This window comes from Lagenorhynchus albirostris, chromosome 17 (assembly GCF_949774975.1).
Source record: "Lagenorhynchus albirostris chromosome 17, mLagAlb1.1, whole genome shotgun sequence".
NCBI lineage: Eukaryota > Metazoa > Chordata > Mammalia > Artiodactyla > Delphinidae > Lagenorhynchus > Lagenorhynchus albirostris.
In genome coordinates this window covers 77,491,327-77,504,137 of record NC_083111.1, presented here as the reverse complement: position 1 = coordinate 77,504,137, position 12,811 = coordinate 77,491,327, and the positions used below count along the sequence as shown (strand labels likewise).

General features: G+C 48.3%; 1 protein-coding gene across 1 annotated transcript in view; it reads left to right on the top strand.

Moving 5' to 3' along the window:
- Positions 1-11,941, top strand: part of FAM135B (family with sequence similarity 135 member B) — a 160,648-nt gene extending 148,707 nt beyond the window's left edge. The window contains 7 exon segments of the mRNA XM_060127760.1: positions 1,244-1,410; positions 5,062-5,153; positions 6,177-6,274; positions 7,548-7,699; positions 9,675-9,785; positions 11,387-11,500; positions 11,736-11,941. Of these exon segments, the coding sequence (XP_059983743.1) occupies positions 1,244-1,410; positions 5,062-5,153; positions 6,177-6,274; positions 7,548-7,699; positions 9,675-9,785; positions 11,387-11,500; positions 11,736-11,941 (940 nt within the window).
- The last annotated feature ends 870 nt before the right edge of the window (positions 11,942-12,811 follow it).

Sequence of the window (12,811 nt, the reverse complement as noted above, 5' to 3'; positions counted from 1 at the left end):
CTATGTATTTGATTAAGTATAGTATGGAATCACTTAATCAAAACATCCCATCTCATTCACTTGTTCAAAAAATGCTAAACAGTTACACATTAAAGTTATCCCCCAAAGAAATTGTACAGGCAGGTAAATTTTGGATCCCATGTTTTATAAAGACCATTAAGTGCCTATTATACGCCCATGCCGTCAGTTTAACCAGTGCATAGCAGGCACTGGCCAGTGCCTGGCCAGTGCTGTCCTGGTTGTAACTGTGCTCTCAGTCTAATAAGGAGACGGGGAGATGACAGAAGCAAATGAGGGCAGTTGAGTAAATGGGATGGTTCATGTGTGCACAGCTGAACCAGAAAGAGAAGGACCTCATTTGGCTGTGGGGCAGTGAGTGTGAACAGAGATTGTGGCCATGAGAAGCTTTTTAGAGATGATACCTAAGCTAAGGAGAAAATATGAGACACCATGTTGATGATAATGATGGTGATATGGCTGGTAATCGATCACATCTCCTTTTTCACATTTAATCTGTTACAAGTACTGTTCTAAGCATTTTGAATAGATTATATCACTTAATACAACAAGGCAAAGACAACTTTATGAATTCGATACAGGTGTTATTCCCCTTTCACAAATGAGGAAACTGAATGCAGAGAGGTTATAAAGCAGTTGGTGCACAGCTAGTAAGTGTCTAAGCCGGGATTCTGACTTTGGCAGTCTGATTCCTGAGTCCGTGGTCTTAACCACCTTGTCAGGTAGCCAGGCAAAGAACAGGATAACCAGGTGGGAAAGGAATTTCAGACAGATAGACCCCAATGCACAAAGGCATGGAAGTAAAGACAAGAGGCATAATTCATGCAGGGACTTTATGAGAAACGTGTTCTCTTTGGAGGCTAGCGGATGACGCTGGAGAAGTACATGGAAGCAGGTTAATAAACTCTCACTCCCGGAAGATCGCGTAAAGATTTTGTGGATCCTTGGAGCTGGAGGGAACCTTAGAGGTTCTATTCAATGCAGGAACCACATCTGCAGAACCCAGATCAATACAGCCCTTGGTTTTCCTGGGTCACTCTTCTGCCTCGTTGTTCAGAACAAGCCTTCTTTCACTAGCATCTCCCATGAGGTCCCACATTCAGCCTTGGTCGCTTGGCCGATACTTCCTTGTAGTTGTCCATCACTCCTGCATCCCAGCTCAATGCATCTCCTGTTCAACATGGAACACACAGCTCGGCTCGTGATTAATTAGTGTATTCTCCAGTTTTTATCAGGCCAAAGAAAAATTTAAAAAAGAACTGAAGATTGATGGATTTCTGTACAGTGACTCATCTGTACTAGCTTCTGACATACCGTATTTCCCACCAGAGGAAGAGGAAGAAAATTTGGAAGATGGGATTCACCTGGTAGTCTGTGTCCATGGCCTGGATGGTGAGTTCTACAAGGGTTTCCTCCTCAAAGTTTTGTGCTATAGACGAATTACCATATTCATGAATTAATCTAGTTTAGGGACTTGTTCAACAAATGTTCAATTAGCGACTGTGGAACATTAGTAAGTAGGCTGGATCTAGGAAAATGGCATGGCTTTGCTCTCAAAGAAAAGATCTCTCTGGCAAAAAAATATGTTGAGTTAATGAAATACACAAATGAATGAATTAATGCGATGAAGGAATGAATGGAATGAATAAATCACTTCCACTTTTATGGATTCTAATGTATAACTAAGGGTCAGAGGAGTGAAAGGGCTCCTCTGGGGCTTCAGTGGTGATGAGTAGCAAAACCGGTGGTCACATTCTTCTTATGATGATCAAATAGGGAATGGTGATGGGCTTCACTTCTGTGACACGCTCTTGTTAATATCCTTAATTTTCCTCACTCTTGGGGCTAATGCATTTAATTGTCCACATCAACACCTGGCTATATGCATTGCATGCCGGGACGCTAAGTCAACAGGTCTATTTAGTGAAGTGGCAGAGAATCCAGTGGTAGATCATCATTCCAGATGATGATAATGATGATGATGATGATGGTGATGGTGGTGATGACTTTGATGATGGCCAGCATGTATACATCACTCACCAGGGGCCAGGGACCACTCTAGATACTTAACATTTATTAACGTGGTTGATCCTGACAATAGCCCTGCAGAGTAGCTGCTATTATCACCCCCATTTATAAGTGGGGACACTGACTAAGAGGGCAGCTGAGTAACTTGTATAAGGTCCCACAGCTAACGCGGTTGAGTCAGGATTAAAACCCATCTGTCAGGCTCCAGAGCCCATGGTTTCATTTTGCCTTTTACCAAACAGCTCATCTCTCCCCCAACCCGAACCTCCATCCACATCCCTGAGTCGTCTTCTTAAAATCTTACTAGGTCCGGTCGTTCCATCACTGGGATGGAAGCTCTTTGTAGCTCTCAGAAAATAAGATAAAATGAACTCCTATTTTAAAAAGCTTCGAAAATTCCCAGCATAAAATATTCTTTATATCTGATCCTTGTCATTCTCATCTCCTGCCCTTTCTGCTCTCCCCTCTTCCAGCTGCACCAATTCACTCCCATCTCCACGGACAGGGACCCTTTCACACCACTGTGTCTTTCTCAACACTGGGTTTTCTTTCCGGTGAGCTTTCCTCTCTCTGCACTGACTTCAGTGCTTCACAAATTTCAGCTGTTCACACATTTCCCTTCCCCTTATTTACTCTACCCATGTACCTTGTACTATAATTTCAAAATTCGTACTGAAATGGGCATACTTTTTGAGTGTATTTATGAAAAAAAATAAACTTCAAATCACACCACAAATTAAATACTAGACTCACGCGCTACACACAAAGAGTCATACTAAAAATAATTAATATAAACAAAATAAGTTTGCTGAAGTTTGACGTGTGCCCTTGTCGGAAGACTTTTTTGAGCTTGACACTCACTTTCTCTTTGCAGAAGTATTAAGCTGTTGAAAACATGCTTGTTTTTAACTGGGGCTTCCAATCAGAAGGACCTCCAGAAAGACAAAGAATAACGTCCTCACTCATCCTGTGTACTTTTAACACAGGATCTATGGCCTTGCATGACCAGTGTGCGCCTCTTACTTATCTGATATTAATTTAAAATGAGATAAGCCTCTCAATCTCTTTGTGAAAATAAGAAATCTGGTCAGACTCCATCCTGCAAGTGGGAGAAGAGGGATGCTATAAAGATAGGCCAGCTTCTGCAGTATTTGTGCTGTGTCAGAAAACGGAGCCGCCAATCACAGCATTGTCGCTTGGGCATAAAATCATCAAAGAGACAACCAATAACAGAGCACACGTTTCTTCTGAAGGTGATTTCTCTAGTTCCGCGTCCATATGTTTAAACTTTGCCGAGTTTTACAGGATCCATTGGTTACATTCCACTTACGAGGCTATATTGATGTTAACAGAGAACTGAAGAAATTGGTAATGGTTATGGGTATCTGCCCAACTCTTCATATTGTGACCAAAGCCCAAGATTTATATTCTTGTAAGTGTCCTCAGTGGAACACATTATCAAATCATATATATATTTTTTTTTTACGGTACGCGGGCCTCTCACTATTGTGGCCTCTCCTGTTGCGGAGCACAGGCTCCGGACGTGCAGGCCCAGCGGCCATGGCTCACGGGCCCAGCCGCTCCGCGGCATGTGGGATCCTCCTGGACCGGGGCACGAACCCGTGTCCCCTGCATCGGCAGGCGGACTCTCAACCACTGCGCCACCAGGGAAGCCCTCAAATCATATTTTTTGAGAAAGTTTTAAGTTGCAGAAAGTTCTCTGTTGCTCAACAGCTGAAGGAGGGGGGCCCACTGTCATCCCTTCCTTAGACTCCTTGTGCTAAACAGAAACACCTGATACAGATTTATTAAGGCCACAACCTAGAATGCCATTAGGTAGCTTTAAACAAGAACAGGACCAAAGAGCAAACTTTTACTGTCAGAAATGAAAGGAATGAACAAAATTTAACTTAGTACAAAATAGAAACATTTTCTAAAAGAATGGGAGTATTTTGTAACTGTAGCCCTGCCTGTATGAGCACGTGCTCTGACGGGTCATCGTCGTGGGTCACCCTTCTATTGGGTCATCCTTGAAAATTAGGAGGAGTCTGTCAAACATCTTTAGTTCTCCCATATTCTGTATGGCATTTTCATCCTCTTTTGAATCACTTGGTGGTTTCATAAAGAAGGGTATAAAATTGATAGTCAACGATATCTCTTCTAGTTTCCCAGCTGCTTTGAAAGGATGGTTACATGGTAAAGTAGGTCACCTATATAGCCACATAAGCAGCTTCGGACTTTCAACTCTGTAGGGATCCCTTTGAGGAATAGATTAAAACATTCATTAAGCTACCACTGAACCCCATGGCCTGCATGAAATTTACCCCTAACCATACTTGAACAAGAAGCTTATGCTGTTATATCAACTATTTTCCACGTGATTTTCGCTTCAGGGATGCAGTCTGTGTGTTCTTTGTGGCTTTGCTATTGGCAGCAGAGCCTCAAGTCCTTAAGCTCTTCTTCCTCTGCCCTGATGGAGCTTGCCCTTGCTGACTCTGGTTCCCAAGGGTGATCCTTACTCTCTTGCACATAACTGTGCCCTTGTTTGAGGGACTTCCTTGCTGACAACCTGTAAATGGCAGAACTAGTCCTGCATTAAGGAAGCGACTTGAGAGGGGATTTGTAGATATCACATTGTTCCACATCCGTGTGTCATCATTAAGTGACACCACTTGCAGAATGTCCTGAGTAAACAGAATTGCCTGTCAAAGAAGGGAGAGGCGGCGTGCCTTCCACCGTTCCTGTGTACAGAACGTTCACAAGCCGCATATTTATAGATCAGGGAATAATCCCCCTGAGGGAGGGATACCAGAAAGGCCGTGACCCTGTGTGGACAGGAGGAGGGGGCAGCACGGGGACCAGTGGATTGGACACGTTTAGTTGTTTTTATTATCAACTTATTGAGAAAGCGGGAAATGGGAGGGGGACCGGCAAGGAGCGAGAAATAAATCCCTTGCGTGTCAGCTGTTATCTGATTAATTGTGGGTCCGTGGTGGGGTTATCTGTCGTTTTTAGGGAACAGTGCGGACCTCCGTCTGGTAAAGACTTTCATAGAACTGGGGCTCCCTGGAGGAAAACTGGACTTCCTAATGTCTGAAAAGAATCAGGTATGACAACAAAAGCATCAGAACCGGAAGAATCCCTGATTCGTGTCTTACCTGAGCCTCCTAAGGTCACCGTGGTGGTTTATGGCCACACAGATGGGAGGGGACTTTACCAAGGAACACTCCCAGGCGCTTGGAAGGTCTGGAGAGCTCGTTTTCTTTTGGGAGGAGGAAATAGTAAGAAGGGGGGACAGGTGAGTCAGGTGACTGGGCCTTTTGACCTCACAGGTCATAGGTTGAGTGACAGCTCAGAGCATAAATGATTGGGCATCCGTGGGTCTGTACTGGGGAAGGAGTTTGTCACTGGCATCTTTGTAACCAGTGGAGCTGGATTATGACCTTTTCACAGTCAGAGGTAGACTCTGGGGCCTTTGCCATTTCAGGTCTGGAGCCTTAATGGGATGTCAGGGTAGATGAGAACTGAGAGATTCCATGGCCAAGAGGTGGGGCTGGGTGGAATGTGGTCATTGAGTCCCATTCCATGGGACTGGAGAGGGATGAGCTAAGTGTTCTTTGGAGGCATAGCACTACTTATAACTAAAGGGTCCCATGACCACTGACAATGGGAATCGTACAGAGAATAATCAACAAGCAAACGCTGGAAGGTGCAGTCTCATTCCTCCTCTCTTAGTGGTCCGTCCTGTTGCCTTTTCTTTGACACCTGCTCTGTACAAGGCATGCCCTTGGGTGCATGGGGTATAAACATGAGCAGGAGGAAAGAGGATCGCTTTGAGCATCTGCGATGCACTGAGCAGTTGGCGTCTTTCTTCATTTACTTTTCCCAACCGTTCTGTGAAGTGTTGGCACCATTGTCGCCTCACAAAGAGGGAACCCACGGTCTGACCTGGAGAGCCCCAATCGGGGGCTCCTTTTCTGGGTGTCGAATACTGATTTGTACCCTAATGTCAGGCGTGGGCATGCCCCCAGGACGCACGGTGGTGTTTAGTGGAGGAAGATGGGCTTGTGCACGGGGCCTGGCCTGGCCCCACGCCCTCCCCAGTAGCCGTTCCCTCTCTCTCCTTCCAGATGGACACGTTTGCAGATTTTGATACCATGACCGATCGGTTACTGGATGAAATCATTCAGCACATCCAGCTGTACAACCTCTCCATATCGCGAATTAGGTAAAAGGAAACCACAGGTAGTTAATGCTGGGGGGAGGGGTGCCACTTGTACGTGTTTGCTGTGTACAAGTTCAGCGTGATGCCGTCTGTATACCGGTCTGGGATAAGTTAACTTGGGACCTTTAAGGGGGTAGATTACTTTCAGAACAGAAGAGGGTACCAGGGCTGCTTGACACGCCCATATCTGTCATAGCAGGTGTGCAGGAGAATAAACACCGTGTGGCTCAGTAGAATGAGAATTGGACTTAAACAAATATCCTAGGTTTTAAATTCTCGTTCTTCTAACACTCACAAGTTTGTGTCCGATTCTACCATATAACTTTTTACAAGCTTTCTAAATCTCTGAGCCTCGGTTTCCCCATCTGTTAAGTGGGACCAGCCCTGAGGGGATGCGTCGCCTGCCCCGTAAAAGGGTTTGAATCAGTGCTAAGTGTGTCCTTCCACTGTAACAGGCAACTTGGCGTAAATATTGAGATGGTTAAGGTGATAGTCAGTAGCTTGTGTTTCTCAGGCACTTGCAGATGTGGACATTGTGGTGAGTCCCCAACGTCCGTGACCCCATTTAGGCCTCTAAGATACCACTTCTTTATTCAACAGATGAGGTTTCAGAGGCCTACAGAGTTAGGTAAAAATAAAAGGACGCACACGAGAAGAGCTAGGGAGCTAATATAATATATACTATAATAGGGTTTTGATAAATAATCATTTAATTTGAAAGTGATGATGTGTCGACTCCATAGATCTTTGAGCAGCAGTGCAGCTGGGGCAGAGCATGTGCTGTGGGCTGAGAGCAGGCAACTCACTAACTGTACTGAGTGAACGAGGGATGAGTAAGATTGGAGAGGCAGGCAGAAGTCGGGACATGAATGGCCTCGTAAGCCAGGCTAAGGAGCTGGGGTTTCACCCTGTGAATGACCAGGAGGGTTCAATGCTCCAATGTGAATTTCAGAAAGAACCCCCAGGTGCACTGAGGGAGGCGTAGAGACCAGAACTGGGGGGAGGAGGGTGCTCTAATAACACCAAGATGCCCACACTTCTCTTCTGACCACACTGGGCTCAGAGCTTCCATTCGCAAAGGCCCCACCTCGGGCTTCACGTGGCCAGCGTTTAGAAACCCGATGGGATGAGTTAGCGGCCCCCCTTCTCCCTGCCGGTTCCCCTAAATCCCATGGGAGGTGGAGGGTGGCTCACCCCTTGGCGCTCCTGGTGCAGCACTTCCCTGGCAGCCAGCCTCCTGCTGTCACTCACGTGGACCCCTTCTGTCTCTCAACAGCTTCATCGGCCATTCTCTGGGCAACATCATCATCCGATCGGTCCTAACGCGGCCCCGGTTCCGGTATTACCTCAGCAAACTCCACACCTTCCTGTCGCTGTCCGGGCCGCACCTGGGGACCCTGTACAACAACAGCACCCTGGTCAGTACAGGTAAGACTCTCTCCAGCCTCATCATTCCTCAGAGTTCATTCAGGACCCAGGGGAGGGGGAACCAGAGACACATGCTCTTCTTGATGGAACCTGTGGCTTTGGAACCTCTTCAGAGCGTGAGATGGTGGAAGGAGACCTGGGCTCAGAAAGATGTTATTTTGTTTGTGAGCTGAATGAGATGAGACAAGAGGTTCCGCAAGGTCTCTTCTGCTTCAGTTTTCTGTGAATAAAGATAAACAGTGGTGGGGAAGAGAGAGCATGGGTGTCCGTGCATGCAAGCTGCTGTAACAGGTTGCCGTAGACTGGGTAAGGGGGGGGGTTTACAAATAACAGACATTTATTTCTCACGCTTCTGGAGGCCGGAAAGCCCAAGATCAAAGCACTGGCAGATTTGGTGTCGGGTGAGGTCCCGCTTCCTGGTTCACAGACGGCCGTCTTCACAGTGTGTGCTCACATGGTAGGAAGGTCAAGGGAGCCCCTGGGGTCTCTTTTCTAAGGTCACTAATCCCATTCACGAGGGCCCAACCCTCATGACCTAATCACCTTCCAAAGACCACACCTTCAAATACCATCACGTGGAGGGGGTTCGTTTCAGCATATGGATTTTGGGGAAACAAACCTTCAGTCTATAGCAATGGGCTTTGAATCATGTCACTTCCATGACAAGCTTATGGTTAAGCTCTAACCCAGGCACTCGAGGAAGACTCTGACCAAGACGTGTCATCTCTGTGCTACTTAGTTTCCTTATTGGTAAAATGAAGCTAATGCGTATATGTTTGTGTATAAGTATGGATACATGCATGATGTGTGTGTATGTATATATATACATATGCCTATCTGTAAACATATATATTTTATATATGTGTATGTGTTTATATATGTCTATAAACATATACATTATATATATACATATATGGGGGTGTGCATGTGGGTGTGAATGTGGGTGGGGGGCCGTGGGGGGTGGGGCTTAGGCTCAAGGAACAGAAGGCGTGCCCCCCACCCTGGTGTCAGAGGACAGGGGACCTCACCTGGGAGCCTAGCAGGCTTCCTGGGCTCGAGTGGGTGCAGCAAACGCCCTCCTTTCCTCTCCTGCTTCTCGGGTCGTGGGTAGGGAGGGCCCCGGGCCCCTCCCACCTGCCTCTCCTGATCTCCGCAGCCTCCCTCCTATCCTCCCAGGACCAATGCGGCTTGGGGGGTGGGCGTTGGAGGGCAGGGGAGCAGCCTGGGAGCTCAGCAGGCTCCCCGGCCCCAGTGGGCCCAGGCGACCGCCCTCTGCTGCTCTCCCGCTCTTCCCGGAGAGTCCCTCCCGCCTGCCTCTCCTGATCTCCCCGGCCTCGGCGGCACTGATCTTGTCTGGCCTCCACTTCTCCTCCCCACCTAGGTCCCCCCACGTCCTACTGGTTCACACTGGGGTTCCTCCCATCTCCTTGGGGGTCAGAGGCCCCCACCAGCAGCCGACAGGTGCCCTAGTTGTGGGGAGACGCTAACTCCGCGTCTTCCCACACCGCCATCTTCCTTGCATTTTTATCCAATTCATTTCTTTGTGCTTGTGACATAATGCTCATACTCACCCGTGTTAGTGTCAGCATAACCATAGTAAATGGAGAGACTTCGAGAGAGGTTGAGTTTAGCTTTTTGGTATCCTAACTGGATCTGTAAGGAGCATTCTTACATACTTTCGGTACTAAGGACAGTTTCCTTAGGCTCAATTCGTAGAAGGGGACTGAAAAATCAAAGGGTTTGGATAGTTTCATGACTCCTGAAGCCTGTCTCATAAGATTTTCTATCCCCGCTACCAGTACCTAAGAACACAAATGTCCCTCTGACTTCCCGAGGATTTGTTAGATTGCCTCGCACGCTCTCATTCCTGAGTTAGCTAACAAATCAGTTTAATGTCATCTTTCCCCCATTCTTCTTTGCTTTCTTTTTGTTTGATGCGTTTGATGTGGGTTTGGCTTTGTTTTTGTCTTTCTAGGCTTGTGGCTCATGCAGAAATTGAAGAAATCCGGGTCCCTTTTGCAGCTCACCTTCAGGGATAATGCTGATCTGCGCAAATGTTTCCTTTACCAGCTAAGCCAGAAAACAGGTGAGTGGATCCCCCGCAGCACCCCGAGGCCGGATGAGTGAGAGACGGAGAGCCAACTCCTGAGCCCCAAATTAGAGTCAGGGCTACGTCGACTCACTCACGGAAGGATGTCACCAGGAGCTGCACTGTTACACAGTCTCCTCAACTCATGGAGAGGCCAAGAGCTACCCAAGAACTCAGCTGCCCCTGGACCGCCTCCCCCCATGGCCTGGGGATGGTGTCACGATGAGAGACAGGTGTGTGCAGTGTCATCTCTACAGCAGAGCCACTGCCCACCGAGCCTTTAATGTCCTAACTGCACAGGCCCCAAGGTCTATGTGCCAACTCCCAGCTCTTTCAGCCAGGTGCACATCCACCTACAAAAGGGCAGGTGGACGCTGTCCATTTCTGTTGGCAGCGCAAGGGGAGACGGGGGTCCCTCTCGCAGGCCTGAGATCACACCTTCACCCGCACCCCGTAATAAGGAAGCACACATAGATGTTGAAGACCCTACCTGCCGGGAGTGAACAGAGCACAGCAGTGGCCTCGTGTCCACGGAGAGAGCAGACAGGCTGCCCGACTGTCCCGCTCAGTCCTGCTGAGCAAGCCGGCCTGGCCCAGGGTCTGCCTATGGTCCACAATCTTCCATTCATTTATAAACACTGACTCTGATGATATCTCTGTCTCCTCGAATGTGAGTCCGGCATAGCCCTGGGCTGACGATAACCTTGGTCAAGTTCCTTACCCACGTGTGTCTCTGTGTGCTATGTTGAGGGTTATCCCCCCCATGGGGAAGTGAGGAAGGAGGCTCGGGCAGCAGGGCAGTTGGACCACAATGTGGTCGCCCCAGACATCTCAGCGGGCCCCACCCTCTGGGAGCTTGGGAGCTGGGGTGGCCCTACAGAGGTATCCTGACGGAGGGCAAGGGGCTGGTCTTTATACCCCCTGCCGCGTATCTGCCGATCACTGAGTCCAGCCAGTCCCCAGTGTGTTATGGTCTTGGGCTGTGATCTTGGATGAGAAGACTCACGTCAGTGCAGGCGTCCCCCGCAGGGTCCCTGGGCTGAGAGCAGGCCGGTGGAGGACCTGGGCAGAGCACTGCAGCACCTGGAGATCCCTGATGGGCTCTGGGGACTGAAAGAATAGGCTGTGATGCTTAATTTAAAAGATCCCTCTGCCTCAGTGTGAGACTGATTCCAGGGAGGTGAAGCTCCCTGCAGGGAGATGAGGTCAGAGGTTGATTTCCTCAAGCAGGTGACATGACCGAGGCTGGAACGAAGGGAGCCGTGGGGTTGACAAGGAGCAAAGTACTAGATTTACTTCCTCATGGACTCCCCAGTATTCCCAGCCCAGAAGGGCACATCTGTTACTTCCGTGTTGTTTCTCTCTCACTGTTCAGAGTAGTGAGCTACGTGTCTCCTTAGCTTCCGTGACTGATGAGGGCAAAGCCGCCACCTTCCCTCTTTCAACCTCCCAGCCCAGAAGGTCCTTGTGCAGTGACTCAACCAGTGTGTCTGGCGTCTTCTCCCTTCTCCTCTCTCTGGGGCAAGTGTGTAAAATGTATGCAAAGCAGAGGCTAAGATGGAACTACCTGGGTAACAGCACCGTCTGGCTTGTTGCAGGTCTGCAGTATTTTAAAAATGTTGTGCTGGTTGCTTCTCCCCAAGACCGCTACGTGCCATTTCACTCAGCCAGGATCGAGATGTGTAAAACGGCCCTCAAAGACAGACACACAGGTGAGCCACATTCCTTTTCCTTTTTCCTTCTCTTTACTTTCCTATTCTCCTTCTCCTCCTGCGTTTCAGTGACTTTCTGATTTAAAAGCAGAAGGAAATCATGAAGGTGCTGTACCCACTAGGGCGCATCAGCCGTTCTGCTCGGGGCTAGCCGCCCGACACACACCCAGCCTTTTTCTCTAGATTCTGCTGCTGAGCTCTGCCCCCATCTCCTGTCCGTCTTCCCTCCTTGCAGGACCCGTCTTCGCGGAGATGATCAACAACCTTCTCCGCCCTCTGGTGGACGCCAAGGACTGCACTTTGATTCGACACAACGTGTTCCATGCCTTGCCCAGCACTGCCAACACCCTGATTGGCCGAGCGGCTCACATCGCTGTACTGGACTCCGAGCTCTTCCTGGAGAAGTTCTTCTTGGTGGCAGGACTCAACTACTTCAAGTAATGGCTTTGAGGGAACGGCCTTGGGGAGCTCACCAGAAACGTTGAAGATCCATAAGAGCTCTGGCTGAGACATCCTTTTACAGACCTCTGTCATTCCAGGCTGGAGCTCAGAGAGGAAGGCGCTGAGGGATGGAGGGTGGGGTAGGACCAGACATTCGAGGTGCTTCCACTTTGGAGATTTGGGAAAGCTGAACCAATAGTGTAAAAGACAACAGACTTTGCCCGAACCTGTCTAGCCATCTGGCGTCTCGTTCAAGATGCTTTCTAGGAAAATTCTGAGAAAATAAAGAAACAATACTTGGAGTTGGTGAGCCCACCTTCTTAACTACCACTGGCTCACAGAGAGATCACTCCAACTTAACTAGATTTGTTCGGTGTGTAACTAGTTCATAGCTTTATCATTTTTGATGCACACAAGCATTTCAGAACTCAGGTTAACCTCTGTGCAGAAGTGGAACATATCTGTGTAAATACAGTCCTTAATAGATTCAAATGTGCCACTTGTTGAAGACCATGTGATGCCCATATTCTCATTCTCTCCTCATGTTTTCTCAACAAGGGACAAAGGAATGCTTTGTAAACTCCAATTTTATTTCATAACAGCAGTGGGTGGGGTGATTTGAGGTATGGGGAGAGGCAGGTGATGCTATCGGTAAATGCAAGTTTGTTGCAGAGAAAAAATAACTGGTGAACTGGCCGCTGCAGCTGCTTCTCCAGATTTTTTCTGTGCGTAGCCTTGGTCCGCACATTACTTTCGCGATTGCTGAAATCTCTGTCTGTGGTAGGGAAGGTTGACTGAGACTAAACCTAGCAGAAGGGGGCACTGAGATGAATGCACATGTGTGAAGCTCCTGCTGATACACTTCCAAAG